Below are 24712 nucleotides of genomic sequence, written 5' to 3' on the forward strand. Positions count from 1 at the left end.
TATATTTTTGTTTTTCTTGACCGTATATTAAATAAATTGTGCTGTCGCATAAACGAATTTGACGCACAGTATTCTATTTGATCATTTTCAAGAAGAATCATCTCCATTCTTATGAATAAAAAGATCGCCCTCATGCGTCAATATTTACAATAATTCTCCCACGTCAACAAAAACACTATTGTTATTGGCTAATGGTTGATTGCTTATTCATGAAGCTTGAAAGAACCCGACAGTGACCGACACAACTTATCCATTGATTAGTTGCTGCGCAACTTAACACAGAGAATTAGCCTGGACTTACTAAACGAAATCGAAGGTTTGGTAGAAATACAAAACCGCAATTAACGTCTTCTTAAATGGCTGCTATAAACGATTCAAGGGTATCTTTTGACGGTAATGGAGGACCGGTAATCACAGACGATAAGAACAAGAAAAGAAATTATAATGTAACTTGTAAATATAACAGGAAACAAATGCGGTTACGTTTGGAAATTGAAGAATGGATGGATGGGGAACTACGGGTGATCTTCGATTGTGAGGTAAGTAGTAAGGCGATCGAGGGCCCTCCTGGCCCCTGGATGATGCTGAATGTTTTATATAAATAGTACCCACAAATATTTAGGGGTAAGGTCTGGTGGGGTGTGGAGTAGTTGCTTAAAGATGACCACAGTTCAAGTGACCGGTAGATTTGAGAGAAGAAAATTAAACTATAGGTTGACTAGAAAAAAAAATGGTACAAAGGGATGATACTTAATAAACTGGATATTCATTTACAAAATTATTAAATAAATTAAATTAAATATACTAGATTTGCAAACAAATATTTTGTATTGAAAAGACACCAAAATTATTATAAAATGCTTCAAATATCATTTAATTAATTATTTAACATTTAAATATAAATAATGATGAAGAATAGTGTCCCCTTAATAGAGGTTGGCTGTATTGTTAAGACATAATATTTCCCCTTTTTTTCACAAAGTTTCCCCTTAGTAAGGGTGTCCCCAAAGGATAATAATAACCCTAATAATATAGTAACATAATGTATGTGATTAGATATAAAATTATATCAAAATTATTAACCAATTACAGCCTGCAAATTCCTCTTTATAATTTGTAAATCCAAAAACTGCTTTTGCCAATTGAAATTTCTTCGAATGCAGTTTCAGACGTATCGCCAGAAAATGTGATGAATGAATAAATTCATGTTTCATGACATTTCAAATACTTTCGTCGTATAATTTGCTTTCATCGTATCAATGATACGACTAACAGTTTTTAAGTGATGGCTTTCTGTCAGTATGCGTTACATTTACCTGTGATAAAGTGGTATGACATAAAAACGTACATATATTTTCACGTAAGCAGAACTGTGTGTAACCTGCTTAATTATAACAAATTATTGATCATTTTTGTATATACAATGACTATTAATTATGAGCTTGTACTGTATGTATTTTTAAGTGCAAGTCAGGGCTAAAAACAAGTATAATTTTCTAATGTTTTATGTGACATATTAGCTTAAAAGTGTTCATTTTAAGGGTCTAATTATTTAAATATTTATTTTGGTTGGAAATAAAAAAAGCAATTATGATTCCCAAACCTTTAAGTTTTTGTTAATGTTCATATACATACACTATCACACCATAACATCCCTGTTCGTTGCAAATCAAAAGCTCCTTATGATAATATTAGATGAGGATTCATAAAGAAATAGATTCACAACAACAAAAAACATCAGCTCAGTTTTTATTTATTATATATAGGTTTACCAAGTTCATATTGAACGGTTTTTGCGTAGTATAGAAATGGTCTTCATTTTAGGGTTTAAACTTGGTGTATTCTCAAAATTAATACCGTATCCTCTGGTATAATCCCACTTTGGGTCTAATCCCACCTCCTACTTTATGTCTAATTTCACAAACAGCAATATCCCTAGGTGTAGTCCCAGTATTGACTTTTGGTCTGGATGTAAACCCTCTCTAGCCATTTCAGACAAGTTTTTACAAGATAAACTTACCAATCATTTTTTTTCCTGAACCAGGCTTTCCCCAGGTATAGTCCCACCCCCAAAGTCAAGGCAATTTCTTTTATTTATTATTTATTATAATACCAGAGGATAACAGTAGTGTAAAAGGGATACAGGCATTGTAAAGCTTGAACAAAAAACTGATATATGGTTAGAACATTACCACTAGATGTTCAGGAAACACTTTGTTCAAAAACACATTCCTTGACCTTAAAGCTGTTAAAGTCAATGTTATAAATAATTAGATTTTAAATGGAGGTTCTGAAAATGAACAATTATTCCATAGAAAATGTGTTTCTTTGTCCAACACACACAGTTCATACTCATTATAAATTACAGAATAATGTATCTTTAAATTGGCTTTGAATTACATGATGCATATAATATAGTATGTTGAGTTCTAAAATACTTAGCAATCAGGCTTAAAGAAAAAATCTCTAAACAAAGAAATATATTTTTGAAAAATTATATTAATACCAATTCTTTCCCGAATATGACCTTGTAATAGTGCTAAGGGGAGTCAGAGTATGAATTTGGGGAAAATTAGGGGGTAGGGTATACTTGAATTGCAACTATGGAATGTACCAGAACTCGAATTTGGCCTAAATACATTAGTGGGGTTTGAGTAGTGCTCAGACGTGCTGAAGCCATATTTGCATATTTATTTAATTATTGATTGTTTGCCATTGAGATGTGCCAAATACCCCTTTTACACCGCCGAGCTTATAACAAACCCGGGTCGTGTCCGGATAAATTTCCATTTCACACCTGATTCATTAACCCGGGAATGACACGGGTTTCGTGTATTTACACTGCAAAATACCAGCCCGTGTAAATGTTCTAGATCATTCGAAATATCGCCCTCTCACGCACGAAGAGAGACCCTAGTAACGGTCTGCTCATTATACCTCCTACAATTTTGTTTTATGGCAATACACACAAAAATTGGGCCTACTCGTGAAGAATAATATCTTGAAATAAAAATGAATAATAAATAACCATAAGTTTTATTTAATAAATGAGCGAATAAACAAAATCAATCTTATCTTAATTCTATGTAAATTAAATAATATAGTGAGCGAGGATAGTAAACAAACGGGTAAAGATACGCTGAGCGTTTTACACCGCAAACACGGGTTCATCCCTGGTGCGTCCCGGGTTGACTTGACGCTGAATACATTCCGCATCACTTACCCGGGTGATTCAGCGACCCGGGTAACTTTTTACGTCGTTTACACCGGCCTACATTTCCGCATTTTTGCGTCCCGGGTACGACTCGGGTTATACAATTCCGGATCAACTCCGCATTTTTACTGCCGGTGTAAAAGGGGTATAAGTTATAATTTAAGCATTTTAAGCAATAATGTTCAAATTAAGATCAATAAAAAAATGAGTTTCTCTAAATTATTATTAATACAGCCACAATATATTTTACACATACATGTACACAGTCTACAAAAAATGCAACAACGAATGGCAGAACATTTATCGCTGTTCGACAAAGTTGCTTATTCGACTAATGTGCTTATTCGATCATTTACGGTGTATAGCTGAACACCTTTTATAAAATTATCAGATGTTAGAATATGCATACTGCAGATATCACTCTGTGAAATACACGATAGATGAAATGATATACTATGCAAATGTGTTCTTAAGATTGAAGTACTAATGGAATACTAGTTTATTTGGTCTTTATACAATTTTAAGTGTTTTATACAGTAATGTTTGTATTCAAATATAAAGTGTAAATAATCTTTATCATTTCCCTGAATTTTTAGTAGCAATATTATCCCTGGAATTGGGTTATTCAAATTTTAAGTGCAAACACTTTGTTTTAAATCATTATTTAAAGGAGTGACACCTATGTGTACATACAGTATAGGTGTTCAAGGAATGGGGGAAGCTGGCAAGGACTCCTACATTTTGTAAATTGCAATGTTAAGCTCTGTTATATCTTGGGGTGGGTCAAACTTAAAGTCTTTCTGACTTATATGACTCTCCCCCCCCCCCCACATGATTACTTCATTGCATTTATTATACTGTATGTATGTTATAATATTGTGGAAATAAATTGAATTGAATTGAATTGAATGTCCATATATCATATGGGCACATCACATTTTTTTATCACATAAAGTTTGATAGTGTAGACAAGGCTTAAAAGATAGGACAATAGGTCAGCACTTCACAATTTGTAGACCCTCAGCCCCATTGAACTACCTCATTTCAAAATAGTGGATCCGCCCACTTATACTTAGTGCAAATACTGAGTATAGTACATACAATTTACTTCAATTTTGAGTATGTACCACCTGTATATATACAGTATTATATTTGCTACCCTATGTCCCTGATGAACACTACTTCATTGAGTCAAAACAATAAGTACATTTGTTTTTAGCTTGAACATAATCTTCATGTTGATTGAGAACAAGTATTTTTAGTCTACACAATTCAGTTTATTATTGAATTGTTCAAATAATTAAATCAAACCATTGTTCTTTAGAGTTCTCCACGATCAAATTTATAGCAGTAAAGTGTTTGAGCCAATGATCCTGACTGCTCACAGGGGTTTATAATGGATAAGATCAGGGTTACAAAGTACATTTTGGTGTAGACAAGGTCTCTTTGGATTGGAGGGTCATGCAATAACCCAGTATCAGGTGTTGGTGTATATATAATATTATACCATACTTCAATTTCAATATATTTCCACAATATTATAACATACATGATTTACAAAATGACATAATGTTAAAACCAGTTTGTTAATAAATAAAATTGCATATAAACACAATGAAAAGTAGTTCAGTCAGCCATGTGGGGGGAGAGTTATATATGTCAGAAAGATATAACATTAAATACAAAAAGGAAAAAAAATTACATAAACTTAATAATATATAAAAGAAAACAAAGCTACAATTTCTATTTAAACCACTTTATATGATCTTAACTGGTTTTATGAACAAATATATATTTAACATTCATCAAATCTAGAAAGTACTGTAGGCTGGTGGCCAACATTACTGTAGTAGACCATCGTATAGCTACAGTACTATACTTACAATGTGTTCATATGGGTATCATATGAAGAATTTGTAAGACCATAAAGGAATTATACTTGTGAGACAGATTCAACAAACTGAATTGAAGCCCATTTTTCTTTAATTTGTCATTACAATTTCTGTAAATACATTGTAATTACAATTAGTTAGTTTCATCATTTTTTTATCCAAATAACTAGAATTTTATTTACTAATATTTTTCATCAACTAGGTCTATCCACTCCAGTAATTAAAATTATGTAAATCTACGATTTATACAACAATATTTGTTATTGTTATATGTTAATTATTATTTATTTGTCATTGAAATTTCTAGAAATATATTAGTTAGAATTAATTATTTTTCATTATTTTTTTTATCCAAATAACTATTATTTTGTTTACTTATTTTTTATTAATTAAGGCTAATACATTCTAATAATTAAAATTATATAAATCTACGATTCATACAACAATACTGTACTTGTTATTGTTATGTTAATTAAATATCATATCAATATAATTTCAATATTTTCTATGGCCTTAGAGAGATGACGCTATTACCATGACTACTGTATAAATAAAATATATATTATATATTTTATTCTTTTTCATCAATTATCCACTCCAGTATTTTAAATTATGTAAATGTATGATTCATACTGTAGCACAGAATATTTGTTATTGTATGCTAATTAAATACAGATATTAAAGTAATGGAATCTTCTTTGTTATGGTTTCATTAATTGAGTTAAATCTAGAATACAATGCTATTCCCCTTTGTCTCTGTAATTGAGTTAAATGCTGTACAAATAATACAGCATTTGCCACTTGTCCCTGGAATGAGTAAACCTATTATAGGTCTATCCATGGCAATATATGAATAATAATACAGGCTAATTAAATGATAAAAACAAAGGACAGTAATGCTATTTATACTATAGTGTTTACAGTATATATATTAAAATACACACTTTATTAAAGGAACAATCAGGCTCAAATCAAAAGTTTTTCATTTATCTGTTTTTGTATATCTCAGAGCAAACATAAATTCTATGTATGTTTTATATGCAAATGACAATAAATGGAAGTAATTTTCCACTGATGAATGAATATTTTCGCCAGTGTAGCATAGTCAATTGCTATTGCTACACAATACCATGTTTTATTGCTACATATTTATTATTGTTATAGCCAAAAATGCAATACAAAACTACTTATGTTTCGAAGTCCAAATTCAGATTAATCAGCAGAATATTGCTAATCAAAATTTTGTAATAAAAATTGTCTCTGGAAAATTAACAGAAAATGGAAATTAATATAACATTTAAATTCTAAAGAACAAAACAAAAATATGTATTTAAAAAGAACATTTTGAAGCTAAAATCAGTCAAAGGAGAAATTTACCAAGTAGAATGCACTGATATGCTGAAGAAATCAACCACAGTCAACTCTCCAAATACCGGACTCTCTGAAAACCAGAAACTCTCCCAAAGCCAGACTTTTCTTGAGGTGCAAAAAGTTCCCAAATTAATTTTTACCATTAGAAACACATTCTGAATACAAGACTTTCTGGAAAACCGACATACATAGGCCAGCCCAAAGGTGTCTGGTATTGGGAGAGCTGACATGACATAATTAATATTATCAATGGAAGTTTCATCATTTAAGTAATTAACAACATACGGAATCAGATTGCAAACAATCACAGAAGATTGGTTGAGGTGACCTGTATATCTGTTTATGTTAAAACTACATTGTTATTGCGATGAGTAGGCTCGTAGCCAGAATGCATCAGAGGGGGGTTTTCTTGACAGCGAGCAACTGTAGGCTGGGGGCCATGGGGCCGCCAAAGGGTTGGGGTCCAGCTTTGGCTCTCAGAGCAATTTCGGTTGTTTTAACAGCTTACAGAGTCATTTTTTGGAAGTGGGGCCTTTGTTTTTCAAGGGGGGTTCGCTGGTAAAAGGGGGATTCGCGCAAAAGGTGGGGGGGGGGGGAGATTCGCCCGAACCGCCAAAAAAAACCCTGGCTACGGGCCTGATGAGACTAAAATGTTAAACCGAATTACGATCGGGTTGAACTTTTTATCATGCCCAATCACCATTACATCATACCCAATCATCCATAAATATTTTTTGATACATACAGGACACGCGATAGATAATTCAAGTGTTTAAAAATATATTACTTCATCATGATACCAATTGTTATGGAGACGCAGTTGTGTTATGTACGAGTTTTCATCCATAATATTTTACATAACAATTGTATATAAACTATCATTGTTGATTAATAATATTTACACATCGCACATTTTCTGAGGATAATCAATGGTTTATGGTGGTAACGCAGATGCTTACTATTTGCATGGTTGAATACGAAATTGAAATATTTAAATTTGTCAAAATGAAAGGATAACAAATTTATATGCAAATGTTTCATTTAAGTCTTGTCAAAAAGTCTGGTATTCGGGAATTTTTAATGGTAAAAATGAATTTTGAACTGTTTGGTTTTGGGAGAGTTGACTATCTAATAAAAAAAATTTATTTGTTTACATGTAGAATTATGTTTTTAAGAAAGTCAAGAAAAAATGAATATAGTACAGTAAACTTTCCTCAATACCAGGCTCTCTGAAAACCAGAATTTTCCCGAGTTCAAAAGCTTCAAAATTCTTTTTCAAATTAAAATTAATAATTAATTAAAAACACAATCAGAATACCAGAATTTCCAGAAAACAGATTGGGTTGACATTGCATTATATTGCATGATTGAATTTTGGCTAAAACTGGCGGATGTTACTTCACAAAAGAGAAAAAAAATCGTCCAATACTAGATACCCCTCGGGCTGGTCTACTATGTCTGATTTTCCATAAATTTTCTATCTATCTATTTCCGAAGTATCATAGGAATATTTGGTAATACGGCATCTCATTCATATCACATGTGGTGCCTGTATCATGTAAGGTTAAAAGTCTGGATTTGTGAGAATTTCCAGTTTTCAGAAAGAGTTGACTGTATTCCAACTTCACACCATTTAACATCTATGATATGAATTTCAATTTTATTTTGGAAACTGAATTCATTGAATTATGCTTTCAATGCTCAGAATGTGAATTGATCTTTCTCGTTGTGTCGTATGGAATTACTGCACAGCAGGTACGGTAACGGTATCCTTGTTACCTGTTAGTCATTGCGTATCAATTATTGAACCGGTAACTTAACTCTAACCTGGAGTATTACGTTCTTGAGTCATGGATATTGATGCCCTATCATTAAAGCTCTGTCTACACTATACAAAAAAAGTGTGATGTGCCCAAATATGGTGGTGACATGCCCAAATATGGTGGTAATGATATGACATCATGTCCATATATGGGCACATCACATTTTTTTGTCACAAAGTTTGATAGTGTAGACAGAGCTTAAGAATGCACATTTTGGCAAAGTTAGTTTAGTGTGGACGACACTTTCCAATCTCTATATAATTTACTTTAGTTTTTATTAGAAAAAAAAACAAATTCAAGCAAATTCAACCATTATCTTCTTTGATAAACAATATTGTAATTTCAGATTTTAATTACACAGTATATATGCAGTACTTCGACAATTGTATGGCGCTTGATACCAAATATAGCAACGTACTAGTCAACAATTAATGATGGTACATGGATTACTGCCAGAACTTTACAAAAAGCCATACACATTCAACTGGTTAAAATTAGTCACTAATGGTTGCTTTCATAAACTACGCCCTATACTAGTTTCGTATTCTACCCTACTACACACCCTAGGAATGTCGCCATGGGATCCCTGCGGTGTGACTTGATGTGTCATTGTACCCCGGAGTGTGTCACAACAAACATTCTAAGATGGGTTAACTGGGTGTGACCATGTATAAATATGTGTTTAATTGATTAAAGGCTTGTAATTACTTCATACGCCTGTGGTACTATACATTTTTGGAAAAATAAAAATAAAAATTGCTAGAACAAATAAAAACAATGTTTAACTATATTACTCAGATATTACATTACTGATTCTCTTCATTTGCATTATGTGCCACATTATGTGCCACATTGATGTCATTCTGTACATGCTCATAGTTTCTGAGTGTGCACAGAATGACTTTTTGACTCGAAAGTTAGACATGTAGTGGGGCTTCTGCTGACAAAGGAAATTTGCTAGAAGATGAAAAATGATATTTATAGAGTCTTTGCTATTACTCTCTGCAATAAATGGCATGGGAAATGTACTTGGCCAGGGGCGGATCCAGTGGGGCCCAGTCAGTCCGCCACTCCTCCTCCCCCCCCCCCCTCCCCCCATAGATTTCAAAAATTGTAATGCAAAAAACAGGATATCAAATTAAGTTCAACTCTTCTTTTCACCATTTTGAGGCCTTCTCCCCCCTCCCCTTTATTTCAAAATTCTTGATCCGTCCCTGTCGGCTCCCTAGCTTTCAAAATCTGTAGCTCAATCACTACAGTGTTTACCCATTGCTACTCCTTGGTATATTGTACAGTGATATGAAAAAGGAACTGAACATGTAGCAAACACAAACTTTAATTCCAAGTGTTACATCTTATTGTTTGACATTTGAATTCAGATGACTTCTAGTGACATCATATAAATTATATAATTATTTATTCATAGAGTTTCTCCTTCTCATTGAAAAAATACTATTTAATGGTTCCGGTAGACTAATTGAAACAGCCATGAATAAGTTGTGCAGGTATCCAAACCAATGATGCATGATATAATAAAGTATTACTGTAAATATTAAATAGACATTTAACAAATGTTTGCAAAAACAATTGATGGTAGATAATGCACTGTAGCACTGGATAAGCATTTATAGCAACACTTTTAGGTAATATATCTGTGTGGGTCAACAAATTGCATGGTGTTGAATACAAAAACCTGAAGAAAAACAGTGCTTAAAAGCATATAGGCAGACGCAAGGGGGTCAGGCAAACTTTGAAAATGAAAAATTAAAATAGGACATGCAGTTTGAGCGCTTAATTTTACAATACTTATGACCTATTTATTCCTCTTGTTTTTTTAGGATGGTGAAGATTACGATATTGAAGTAGATATTGATAATATTTTACTATTAGATGAACCAGAACGATATAGTAATTTAAAAGATTTATTGCGAGACGCATCTAAACCTACAGACGTAAGTATAAGAATTCAATATTAACAGAGAATAAAATAAAAACAATGCGTAAATGGTTAATTATGTATGTCAGTAAAAGGCCCCTCCCCACCTTCCCCACATACCTTTCCCTGAAAACAACTGGGGATTTTAATAATGAGCCTGTATTCCAATTGAATATTTTTTTTATGCCCAGCACTAAACACTTGATATGGTGTTAAAATGCTTTAATTTATAATGAATACAGTTGGTAGGGTTGTCTAAAAATAAACCAAGTTTTCATTTATTATAAATAAAAATGTATTGAGATACACAAGGAGTTGCGACAACTGATTATTAATTAACAAAAGGCCAAATTTAACCAATTTACTTCAGTGCTTGCTTCATCGAACATGTCAAAAACATCAATTTGTAAAAAATCATTTGTCAAAAAGGTTCTATATTAAAAAGTTATTTATACCATTTTGTAAACATGACAGTGACGGTACTACTGACCTGATGGGTGTATTTAAACGTGGCATATAGGTACCATTTACGGTGTGTGTGTTTTAAGGCCTTATTTAAAAGGTGGTGTGAAGGGGATTTTAATTTCTTAAAATATTGTTTGCATAACTGGGTGGGTTGCTCTGACAAAAAGAATCAATTGTACTAGTTACTGAGAACCAATCTCGTACAAGGGTAATGTAAATAAGAATGGATGGCGACAAAGAAGCTTTCTTGGTACGGCTGTTGTAATATAATCATTACATAATATGTGATGATTACCTACTGTACAGTGTGATAATGACATGTGGGATCATGTGTAATCATTACATGTGTGAAATTACATGTAATCATTACACATGTGAAATTACATGTAATCATTACACATGTGAAATTACATGTAATCATTACACATGTGATCATACAATGTGAACATACATGTCTGATCATACAATGTGAACATACATGTCTGATCATACAATGTGAACATACATGTCTGATCATACAATGTGAACATACATGTCTGATCATACAATGTGAACATACATGTCTGATCATACAATGTGAACATACATGTCTGATCATACAATGTGAACATACATGTCTGATGATACAATGTGAACATACATGTCTTAATCATACAATGTGAACATACATGTCTGATCATACAATGTGAACATACATGTCTTAATCATACAATGTGAACATACATGTCTGATCATACAATGTGAACATACATGTCTGATCATACAATGTGAACATACATGTCTTAATCATACAATGTGAACATACATGTCTGATCATACAATATGAACATACATGTCTGATCATACAATGTGAACATACATGTCTGATCATACAATGTGAACATACATGTCTGATCATACAATGTGAACATTAAATATGTGATAATTACACATGTGATTATACAATGTGAACATTACACATGTGATCAATACACACATGATCAATACACACATGATCAATACACACATGATCAATACACACATAAAGTGTACATTTTTTACAACATGTAAAATCCAGAGCAGACTATGACGTTAGCTAGTTTAATTTTAGTACACAGCATCATACAGTATGTGTTATATATGAGATACTAAAATACATTATAAATCCCAATATGATAAATTACATTCTAGCTAGAGTTCCACTATAATTCTGCGGTTGGTTGGTAATCATGTTCTTTGGCTAACCTGTAATTTTACAATCTAAACTTGTCTTTGTGTGTTTAACAAAGCCTTTCAATTGTTACAATATGTTTATTTGATTAAAATATCTCCAAAAATAAGTCAGGCAGATAATATCTCTTTGAATAAAAGAGATACATTTACTGGTTAAGTGATTTTCTCATAATATACCACCCCCCAATACCCCCATTCAGAGAATGGTTTTGTCTTGTCTTATGAATTTTTTTTTTTTTTTTTGGTTTATTTTTACAGAAGTGAATAACTTTATTAAAACTGCAAAACGGCCTACAGTATTTAAAGTCTGATTTTATTAATCTTCATTTTTCATGTTTTTGGGGGAATAATACATCTTTAATAATATTTGTATGTAATTGTTGTTTTAATAGTGTACACTATTTAGTATGCACATTCTATTTATACAATAGATTCTATCGTCTGAAATAAAGAATAAAAAAAGAATATTACAGTACAGTATATCAAATTAAAAAAAAATCCATTAATATATTATTCCTAAACAAAACCCAAAAGGTGAGATAATTATTAGGTATTGTCTAATTAGCTAATTGCAATCAATCCTAAATCCCATGGGGGATGTAAATTGCGTCTTATTAACGTCAACGCATCGCGCATTAAGTTTGTTATTCAAGTCTCGCAGCACGAATGCATGGTAATTTAGAGAGAAATGTAAATGGTTTTTGTGGTACTGTACATTTGGATGAGTCATATTGGTGTTTAGCATAATATGCTGAATCCCTGGTTAATTATTACACTGCTATCAATACTACATTTGATGATAGGTTTTAGCTCACTGAATACTGCAATTGCTTTACAATACAATCATAATAATGTATTCATTTACATAGCGCAAATTCCATATTATACACTCAACTCTCCCAATACCCAACTCTCTGACAACCGGAAATTCTCCCAAAACTAGAAAACCAAAGTCCAGAAGGATAGGCTATCATGCTCCTCACTCAAGGGTCATTTCTTGTCACTAAATCCATTAAACTTTATTTGTTTTGATACTTCCAGACCTGACCATTTCAGACAGATTGTTCCTAATATTAAAACCTCTACAGCAGCAATGTCTATACTCTAATGTTGTTCTTAGAAATTTGCAACATGCCATTGACATGGTTTGTATTCCAGGAAAATGTATGTTTACTGTGGAATACCATTGATACCGCACTCTTTCCTGTTTACAGTAGACCACACATTATAGAAAATGATTGTATGTAAACTTCTTTCGTTTATAATGGCTGGATAATTAAAATTCCTCTTTTAGGAAACTGTAGACTGTAATGAATGTGTGACTTAAATTGCCAACTATGGAACGCCGTTTACGCAACATTTCGATGATATGAAATTTATGACTTGATATGTGAATGAAATGCATCGATGTGAATGAAATGCATCGATATGAATGAAATGTTTTGAATGAAATGCTTTGAATTTAATGTTTTGAATGAAATGTTTTGAATTAAATGTTTTGAATGAAATATGTTTTGAATAAAATATGTTTTGAATGAAATGTTTTGAATGAATTGAATTGAATGCTTTGAAAAAGTCAAACTATTAGCGGGGTATGTCATTCCCGCTGACAATTTTTTCCTCAACCTCTTAAGCCTTGGTACTCTCTTCTCCTCTCGAAATGTTGCATAAACGGCGTTCCACAGCAAACAGTCAGGCATACTGTATTGGGCCCATACTTTGGGCTGGCCGAATATGTCTGGTTTTCTGGAAAGTCTGGTATTCAGAATGTGTTTCTAATGGTAAAAATGAATTTTGGACCGTTTTGGGAGAGTTTCCGGTTTTCAGAGAGTCAGGTATTGGGAGAGTTTACTGTACTATACTGGTAAATGTTACTCAACTTACTCAATACTGTATTATGCTTTATGATTATTAATAATGGTATCCACATTCTAATGGGATATGGACATTATTCCTGTATTTTGTGGTTTTTTTTATGAGCACTAAGAATTATCACTCAATATATTATTATCAATATATTATCATCATGTACAGAATTTTATATCAATAATATTGCTACATTTTAATTTTATGGGCTATTTTAATTACCTTTTTATGGAAATTATTACTAGTAATACAGGTAGTACAAGTACTCTAGTAAGAACAGGAATATATTATCAAAAAAATAATATAAAATGATGTTAAATAAAAAAATGATTATTAAATTTCATGATGTTTTTGTAACCTTGTTTTTATCGTGAACATCGCAAATATTTGTTGATGGCGTTTAAAATTATGGAAAAGAGCCACACATAAATGCATTAATAACCAACATTTTTTTGTCCATCTGAAGGACGAGTCAATGAGAGTGAAGCACTGACATGCCTTTTCACACCTTACTCCGATTCCTTACGACTGCGCCATTTAAACTAAAAACAGAATGCAAAGTAAATGGATCAATGGACGTTTGGCAACCTTTGAATATATCATCAACACGTTTAATGACTAACAACACTTTACTATGCGTTTAAGAGCAATAAATATAGACTAGATTCATAATTAGAGGTCATATCAAGGTCATATGGCTATATGCAATTATAATATTAACTTATTAGCTACAAGAATCACCTGCTACAAAAACTGAAAGTTCGCTAATTGTAGACATCAAGTACAGGCAATGGAAAATAAGTGTTGTTAGGATTCAAACATTAATTACCTAATTGTCACACTGTTTGTAATTACTGTACATGTACAATGTTTTTGTTCAATTTTCGCATACTCCTAATACATTATTAACATGGTATTAACATAGTTCTTGATACAGTAGGAATAGGTCAATTGTTTTTCCTTCTCGTAGTATAGGTTGATATGTAGGTTTATATATTTATGCAAATTTTCAAGGATAACTATAAAGCGAATTCATTCACCATCCTTCTTATTTACAAGACAAACATATACACAAGATGCTCTACATAAACGAAGTCTTAATACAAGTCTTTCGGAATGAACAAAATTGTTTATCACGGCAAATGTAGCATAGCCAATGCTACACAATACAATCTCACCTTATTGTTACACATGTAGCATTAGTAAGAGGTAAAACCTACTGGGGGTATGGTGTTTTAAAACTGAGCATGTATGTGGGTCATGAATATTTTCGCCAATGTAGCATCCAATGCTACACAACCAGTGCTACATAATACCATGTTACTGCTACACATATCAAATGGTTTAGCCCATAGAGATATTAAAGTGAACACTATAATATCTCTATGTATAGCCAAAAATGCAATACAAATCATGTTTCCTTCTATAATCTAAATTCAGATTGACCAGCAGTTTTAATCAAAATTTGTTATATCAAAATTGTCCTGTTATCATTTATAAAAATATAATTTATTATGAAAAAAAATAATACTCTATAGCAGGGAATAATAATGTAAAGCAATGCATGTATTACCTTATTACATATGTTGATAGTCAACCTACACATTTTTTGTTCCAAGATTTATAGCTTCAGGTAAACAAAATCATTAAGCCTAATTGATACCAACCATAAAAAAATTAAATTAATCATCAAAATTGTGTTTTTGCTTTTATTACTGCAATACTAATCTGTCTTTATGATTCAGAAATATTCAGAAAAGGTACATAATTATTGAATCATAATTTATGATGCTACTGGTTTAATGGAATGAATACATGGACAGAAGAATAGAGACAGTCAATTTCTTCTGCATAACAATGAATAACTATTTGAAAATAGATTGAAAATACATACAAAGTTTGTGTTCCTAAAAAAACTGTTTAAATCAGTGGGTGGTTGTCAACAAAAACAATAACAATACCCACAATAGGCATAAGCGGTCAAAAGATGCTACTGTAGTTGAGTGGCGGTCAATAGCGGTCAATCTAATTTGTTATTTTGGGTTGTAGCTAAAAGTAGCACAGTAAAATTTTGTACAATCGAATGGGTATTTGAAACCGTTATATTTTTCTGAATGTCATTTAACCAGTAATTGGTCAGATAGGGTAGGACAAAACATCAATTATTCAACACCCTGACGCAAAGCTACTCCACAGTAGTTACAAACTAGACAAACAAGTCAACCATTAAATTTGTCCTGTTCTTGCTGCCAAGGGGTATTTTATTTTCTCGCAACAGAAACAGGCCCAAGGAAGCAGACTTGCTATCCTGTTTGTGGTCTTGGGAGATATTGTACTTTTAGCCACTGTTTAGTCTTGTTCTTTGAACGGGATGTTACATCATTAACCCTGTTCAGTACAAAAGACATTATGCAATAAGAACTATGTACTTTGTTCAGACATTGAAGGGGTTTGTTTTTATATGTGCTAAATATAATGCATGGTGCATAGAAGAAAGGACCTACTGGACTATAGTGTTTATATTAATATTTTGTTTTATGATGGACCTAATGGATATTCACTATTAAAAAAGTTAATAGTTTTGGAAAGATACATTCAATAAACAAGCTACAGTATAAGCGGTATAAGACTTTATAAAGAATGTATTTTCTCACACATGAATAAGTTATTCATTATTTATAATTGTATTATTTAAATATAAGTATTAAAAAGTTTAGTAAATTTGATCTCTGTTTAAAAACAACCCCAAATACTGAGCTGTATGTACAGCTGCAACTATGCATCACATACTGTATTATAACTGTAGGATGCGAAATGCTAGTTAAAAATCATTCAGTGAATTTTACCAATGTTTTATTTGTTGATTGATATAAACTTTCAATTGTTAACATGTTTTTCTTTTTGTTTTCTAGGATTTCATAAAAGAACTGTTAGAGCGGATAAAGTGCTTGTAGCCGCCGGCACTTAATTGAAAATAAAAACATTTGACAGTTTATGGAATTACAGAAGTTACCTTAACGAGAAACCCTAACCCACTGATAGTGTTAGATGTGTTAAATGCGTACAGAGTGGATTAAATATTGCGGTGAATGCCAACGCTAATTGCCCATTACTTGACGTCTGCAAGCAAGATAAATGCGCTACACCAGTTTATTTTGTTATAATTTACAATGCCTGTGACTGAGATTAATTATAAAAGAATTAATTATTCAAAGGCGTTATCATACATACAGTCATCGAACTGCAGTTTGGTTTCAGAGTTTAATGGAGAGCCGTAGGTCAATAGGTTTATAATATGCGTTCATATCACAGTTTTGTTTGTTCTGAAATTGCAAAATTTAGGCCTACTTGAAAGCACTTTGAAAGTTAATTATTAACTGGTTTCGCAAGGTTATCTCTTGGCGATATTGTAAACACCATGGTATACTGTACATCTAGCAGTACATGGTAGTTAATGATTAAACAGGTCTGTATGTGTGATGGCATTTTAGAATCATATTGGCCTATTAATATAACATACCTATTGCGATATCCTAGTGCGTTTCCTGGTGTTCTACCACAGGATGACCAAAGGTCGCTCTACGTGACTTTTTAATATTTCATAATGTAGATATTATGACTTTACAACATGGGTTATACAAATAGATACATATCTAAGTATTTTATGAATGAATTGTTCATTTTCATCATAAGATGTCTAATAAAACACAGGTTGTAAACTGTTCATTTCCTTTCTAATTGGGTTCTTGTATACAATATGCAATAACTTCAAGCACTTTGTATTGTATGTAAGATAAAAACTGTAAATAGTCAAGCATGTGCTGTGGCGCTTACAAAATTGTAAAAATAGTTTCTGTAAGGCGCTTTGTTTGATCATTTACAGTAATAATGCTAATAAAAAGCAAATAATATGTACAATTGTGTAGTCCACAAAACACCACAGTGCCAAACTGTACAAAAACTGTATGTATCGACCATTTTTAATTGTTTTTAAATTATTAAGTAATTGCATTTTAAATTTTGCCTTGAATTCAAGACAATCTTGAAAACGATCTGTATGTAATGTAATTTTGTTTTAAAATTATTACACATACTGTAATACAATTACATGTTGGTGTATTGTAGGATTACCACGTTCTGTAATTAAGCAGTGGTTAACAAATTGAATTGAAAAAGAATGTTAGTTTCATATTCATGAGGATTTGAAATTTTGTTTTGATGAGGGGTTTTATTTTTAGCCATGGCTATTGTGATGTACAAACACGAGAGTGATAGTTTGGCCATTTACACATATTGGAATGGCGATTGCAATCGGTTATTTTTGACGGAAAATGATGTAAACGCCACTTTTATTTTATAAGTCCTACCTAGGGTAAAAATATGCCAACATACCGACGAAGAAAGTAATTGGATGAAACTGCTAAGAACACCCCAACAAAAACTAGTCAATTTATTGGCGTTGAGTTAAAATACTTTTTAAAACATCCCCAGCAAAGCCAGGCTATAAAAAATAGTATATTTAACTTAGTAAGCAAACTGTATTTTATGGATTCCTTTTCTAACAGTCCTAGAATGCTATATATGTAAATATTTAACTAGTATTAAATATAGTGTGTGGTAGTAGAACGCCAACCATAAAGACAAGATGTTTTAGTGTTTAATGTAAATATTAAATAAAAGAAAAAGAGTGTTTGCTAGGGCATTTTATTTCTATGTGGTACAACACACTATGTGTATAGTGCCGTAATATAATAATAACGGTAAACACAGTGCTACTAGTCTATGTTAAACTGACGATTACATAATTGGCCATGATTTTTAAGCACGGGTAGAGAAATTGCATGGGGGTGGGGGAAATGGCCAGATAATTAATTCATTGCAATTTTAGCTATACTTTACTTGAAAATTATGATACACATATTCAGTTTAAAATATTAATCAATTACTCAACTAGTAATGTAATTTCTATTTTGTTCACACCTAAACTATCTAACCAATTTGGTTGTGTAAAGCTCTGTCTACACTAGTATCAAACTTCATGTGTCAAAAAAAATGTTGTGATGTGCCCATATATGGACATGATGAATGTCATATTACTACCATCTTTGGTCATATCACTACCATATTTGGGTACATCACACTTTTGTAGTGTAGACAGAGCTTTAATAATAAAAGATACACCTTAATTTAATATCTACACTTCATACAAATTCATTGTTTTCTATTTTGATACAATACAGTAGTTTGGATAAAATTGAATCATTTAAAAACTTGTGGTTTTTTCCATCCATGAACTGGTTTATAAACAGACATTATGTCAAATTGTCCACATACTGTGATAAATTTATGCATAATTTAGCATAATTTAAACTAAATTGTAGCAAGGCAATCTAATGACCTGCATAGTATGTGGTTCACATGTGCATACTCACAATATATTTTTACTACAAAACTGGTTGAATGCCATGACTTTATTCTGAACTATTCAGATGTCACAATATCAATTTTATACAGTCATACAGTATGACATTTTAATGCATACAAATAATTAAAAGTATGTTTTTAATAATTGTTGCTTGCAACATGCCTTATTACACCAACTGATGTTGAATTATTCATTGTTCATGACATTTGACATGTGATTGATGCCATACTGTCATATGCACAAACATGACTTAAATTTTATAAGGTGGAATATATGAAATAAAATGTACAGTATTTATAACAGTACATTTAAAAATGTATGACAACATAGTTCACTATTGCAACACATTAGCATAAGCAGGAATAATGTAGTGTGAATGACAACATAGTTCACTATTGCAACACATTAGCATAAGCAGGAATTAGCGCCAAGCCAAGTAAAACCACTTAAATGGAGGTTTAAGTTTCACACGTTACTACAGTATGCATTAAAATACACAATTTGTTTATATACAGTAGAATCCCTCCTTTGGGTCGCTATATAAGCTTGGTTGCCACTAGGATGCTACAAAAGGACATAAATGTAAGACGGATAATTTGAAATGTGCTTTGGTCAACTTGCTTGCATTGCGTATACATCCTTGCATTGCGTCTTTAGTGGAAATCAAGCTTAAGGGGACACTTTTTTGTGAAAGAAACATAGGAAAATAACGTTTTAACGCTACGGCCAATCCATATTCAAAAGACACCTCTTTTAAGGGGATGCTTTGTTGGGTCCCCTAGGTGTGCTACTGTACCTCTGATTTTACTTTATGTAGGTCTACTGTTTTTACTGATTTTATTTGTCTATCACAGCTTTTTAAAATTGTCCATTTATCGTTGTTGTTTCTATTTAAGTATTATCTTATGGGTAGGTACTGTTTATTTTATAGCCTAAGTTCAACAGATTTGAGTCGTGTATATAAATCCATCCATGTTTACATGTATTGCCTCTCTCCAATTAAAGACTTCTTATAATATAAACATTTTGGGATAATCAATCCTGTGTGGTCTTTAATTGGAGAACTACAAATACTCTGTATGACGATTTTATAACATTTAAAATGAAGTTAATTTTGACTGACTTGGTGCCATTATTGAACTAGTAGTATTATTGGTTTTTTTTCCGTTTTGGAAAGTTTGTATTTTTCTTTTGTCAATTTTCAAGCATGGAATTGTTTGTGTTTGTATTAGAAGTATTGTTATTATCATATTAAATAAAGTAATGTGATCTAAATTCATGCATTTTACTGTTTATATCGAATATATTCAAATGTAATTGTTGTCTCAGCTTTACTTTACTATACTGTAGATTTACTTTTTGTAGATAGACCATGTCAAATTCATTCTACTGCAGTTACTGCAGTAACTACACTTTATTTACTCTTTAAATGCCCATTTACACTAGGACGATAACGATTGACGATAAATAAACAAATATACATTGTTCATACATAAAACAAAAGAAATCTAATTTTTATTCTAGAATTATTTAGGAACCATCTACAGTATGTTTCCTTTGATTAAAATGATATTCTCACACATCCAACCAAATGATGTTATGATTAGTAAGAGCAATAATATCGTGACACTACAAAGATTTTTTTGTTTTATTGATCATGACGTCATTTGATTGGATTTTAAAAAATATTATTTTGATCAAAGACGGCATAAATTGAGTATTCTATAGTTCTAGAACGAAAACCTTTCTAAATTCTTTTGGTTATGTAACAAAAATGCATGCTTATCTATTTATCGTCGATCGTTATTGTCCTAGTGTAAATGGGCCTTTAACCTATATATGCAATAATTTAGCAAGCTTTTGTGGGTAAAATAAAATGTTATTTCAGTGACATAAACTAAATTATAGTACGGTGGAAAAAACTAACAATACATCATACATTATTGCAGTAAATAAATGAAGTTACTGCAGTAGCTGCAGTATAATAATTTTGACATGATCCGTAAGTTTCTAAAATTAATATTTGCAACTTAAAAAATATTTAAAATTATTATATTAGGTGAAAAAAACCTCTATCACCCTCTTTATCCACTCATCGTAACTACAGCAATTATTCCAGATACTAAAAAGTAGTTTTATTGTTTAGTTGTTGACTTTAAAACCAGGCTGAATAATTATAATCAATATTACAGTACTAAAATAACACACAGAAATATTGGAATAGTTTCAGAGAGAATTGCCAGTCATTGCTACTGTATAGATTTGTTTACATAACACCCAAGTTGCTCATAATTAAATCCAATGACAACATCAAGTGTAAAGGTAGCCGAAGGATTGTAACAAAGCCTATGTAATTAGCTGTATTGGAACAATTGTATAACCATGGAGAACGGTGTATAACAAAAGGTTGAGAACACAAGAAGCTTTAATACGTCTTTGTTAGTGAATGCATGATGCAGAAGAAATACAAGACGTGTGTAGATTTAAATATTTTAAGGATATTTGAAAAAATTTGTTACACTATCAAACTTTATGTGACAAAATATGTGATATGATGATAGCATATCACTACCATATTTTAGCACATCACACTATTGTGATAGTTTGATAGTGTGGACAGAGCTTTAGATTAAACATTCTGATGGGTAGATTGTTGGAGAAATAGACAAAAGTATGACACTACTGCATACAGACATACACTTCCCACCTCTAATGTTAGGTTGGTTCCCACAGACAGCACAAAGACGTAGACGCAACACAAGCGAGTTGACCAATGAGAGGCGACAGCTTGAATAATCCATCGCTTGTGATTGGTCAGATCATTTGCATTGTGCTTTCGTCCTTGCGTTGCACCCTAGTAGGAACCAAGCTTAAGTAAATTAGCGTTAAAATTACTGTAGGTTCTGTATCAATTATGGGATCACAAATAATCATATAATACAGTAGTTATTCTCATTATTACTGACCAAAACTTGCTGAAAAAATAGCATCCACACTCTGTTTCTCATTACTGTATATAATTAGTCCAGTACTATAGGCATATGTATACAGTGTAACATATTTATCACATGTGACCAACCTTAACAAATACTGTAATACAGGTGTCACATGTGATACATATGTTACACTATATACAGAATATGCCTATGATACTGGACATACTAATGCCATATATGTGGAGATACAGTGCATAGAATCGTGTGGCATCCAAATGTAATATTCAAAATTGATAAATGATATTTAAAATTTTTTATAAAAACATCGAAAATATATCTCCTTGTGAAAGTGCAGCAATGCTATTATTATGTGTTTGGGATTGAATGACAACAGATGTTTATGACCAAAACTGAAAGATATTGAGATAGAAAGACGATGAGGACTTGTAACATATGTGAATTATAACAATGAATTCAATTATCTAATGCGGCGGCCTCAGTATACATAATAAAAAGGGCGTCTACGTTCGTGCTCATTGAAGTATAAAAAGCCTTTTATAAAGCCATGCACGATTTATTTCTAATCTATAATGACATAATTATGGAGCTTAAGACAAAACTGATACTAATACTATAGTCGTAGAAAAAGAATGCTGGGCCTATTATTTGTTGGCTAATTTTAAAGCCCCCTTCCCTACGTTTTTTAGATCTAATTTAAGATCACAAACTATATTTAATGTAAAAATAATACTATATGGTCCTATTGCGATAACTTTTTTCGTCTTTAAACAGTTAAAAATGTGAAAAATAAGTCGATTCTAATAATTATAGCGGCCCGCTATAAATCCCAAAATGCATTGCGCGCGGATTGATATTTTTGTTTTTCACCTGTAATTCGCCCACTTTTCGATCAATCGTGAGGCCAAAACAAATGGAAGACTCCTAACTTTTCAGCGAAAATACCGGGTTTTCCCCAATTTGTATCAACGGAGTCTGGCAAAAATAGAAAGACAATTAATGCAGCAACTATACAACGTCAGGCTAGGTATATAGCTAGCGTACGATGTTCGTACGTTACCGATGTTTACCAGCTAGGCCTACAAAACTAAGCCTAGCTAGGCTAGGCCTAAGACCGTCCACGAGAGGTCGATCGCCGCGAGCTACTTAGGTAGTGCATTGTTTCTCACTTTTTATCATAATTTACCATAAAACGTACATTTAAGACAAGGAATGACATGGTTTAATGTTTTTAAAGTGATATATATGTATTATTTTCCAAAAAACGTCCAAAATTGAAGGGAAGGGGTCTTTAAACTGTGGCACACAGATATAAAATAGCACATCCAATAAAAACATACCATATGAAAAAAATAATAATATGTGAAGAAAGTTTAATATTAAAGTCATGTTATGATGCGCTATAACTTAAGTCCTATGCATTATGAATTAAATCATATGTGCTATGACTTTAGTCTTCAATTTTCTTTTTTAAAGTTCATATGAAATACACTCAGTTGAATGACAATCATACTCTGTTTTAAATATCTTTCAAATATTAACAAGAGAGAGAGAGAAGAAATACAAGTGCGCTTTATGTGAGCTTATGTCTCTCCTTAAAGATGCAAAGTGGAAGGAAAGGAGATACAAGAGTAGGTATACTGGATCAATGCATTAGCCATCAATAACCAGTGATAATATTAAAGTATTGTGTATCAATATAGGGCGCCGTAACAAATATTTGTTGGTAGCCATAAAATATAATTGATGATAAAATGTAATAGGTAGGCCTAAAGATAGTATAGAAAATTCTATAATTTTTAAAATATAGGGCATTATGTAAAAAACAACAACTGTATTTACGGTACTACAGTAATCACAAATAAAGCATAAAAGGTATTAATCAAATAAATTGTTAAAATATGTTGGATAAAAACAAAGGCCTGAGACCTCTGGTTTAGGAACCCAACGCTGGAGGCCTTGGGCATTTTTAGCCATTTTCAACATATTTTAATGTCTCTGGGCACTGCTCAGGGGCCCCCATAAGCAGCCCCTGGATTTAGCCAGTGAGCGCTCATAACCGTTATGCCACTAGATAAAAACCAAACATATTCCATTGTGATTATTTATAGGACATCATGCAAAATAATAATTTATATCATACCAATGAGTCAAAAAGAAGAGCATAAACAAAATACTACACTCACTCTATGCAAATAATATTAAGTTTTATAGTTATAATAAAATAATACAGATTATATGAACTTTGATAACCTCTTGTTTCTGTAGCATTCATTGCTTCCTGAATAATAATGCCTACAATACCAGATTGCGTGGTACAATGTATACAAACGCTACTGTTGTTTCCTTTACTTGTATTACTTCATGTTGTAATATACAACCAAAGCACCTCGTTAAAATTGAATGAGTAGCTCACTTAAATCTGAATGGTTATACAACCATAGGAGTACTTCCAAGTATTCCCCTTTAAATTCCGTCATTGATTCCTTCAGGAAGTAGGAAGTACAGACTTATCCAACAATTTAAGAATCATACAGTGTGGATTAAGTATGAT

General features: G+C 31.9%; 3 protein-coding genes across 5 annotated transcripts in view; 2 read left to right on the plus strand and 1 right to left on the minus strand.

Moving 5' to 3' along the window:
- LOC144851591 (ataxin-3-like) overlaps positions 1-24712 on the plus strand; it is a 195545-nt gene that overhangs the window by 105049 nt on the left and 65784 nt on the right. The window lies entirely within an intron of this gene.
- LOC144851592 (RNA-binding protein pno1-like) overlaps positions 1-24712 on the minus strand; it is a 40139-nt gene that overhangs the window by 6884 nt on the left and 8543 nt on the right. Inside the window, exon 7 of one of the 2 annotated variants that reach the window (XM_078709126.1) lies at positions 16150-16167. The exons of the other annotated variant lie outside the window; for it this stretch is intronic. The gene's annotated coding sequence lies outside the window, so the exon portion shown is untranslated. Of the gene's footprint in view, positions 1-16149; positions 16168-24712 lie in introns of those variants that run through there. 2 annotated transcript variants of the gene reach the window in all.
- The window catches only part of LOC144851595 (protein phosphatase 1 regulatory subunit 14C-like), a 73289-nt gene continuing 48808 nt past the window's right edge, over positions 232-24712 (plus strand). Inside the window, exons 1-3 of one of the 2 annotated variants that reach the window (XR_013614195.1) lie at positions 232-539; positions 10139-10252; positions 16692-18783. Coding sequence is in view for 1 of the 2 variants with exons in the window: in XM_078709131.1 (XP_078565257.1) it covers positions 357-539; positions 10139-10252; positions 16692-16733 (339 nt within the window). In the remaining variant the exon portion in view is untranslated. Of the gene's footprint in view, positions 540-10138; positions 10253-16691; positions 20484-24712 lie in introns of those variants that run through there. The other variant, XM_078709131.1, reaches the window with a different exon arrangement.

Source organism: Antedon bifida, chromosome 9 (assembly GCF_963402885.1).
Source record: "Antedon bifida chromosome 9, ecAntBifi1.1, whole genome shotgun sequence".
Lineage (NCBI taxonomy): Eukaryota > Metazoa > Echinodermata > Crinoidea > Comatulida > Antedonidae > Antedon > Antedon bifida.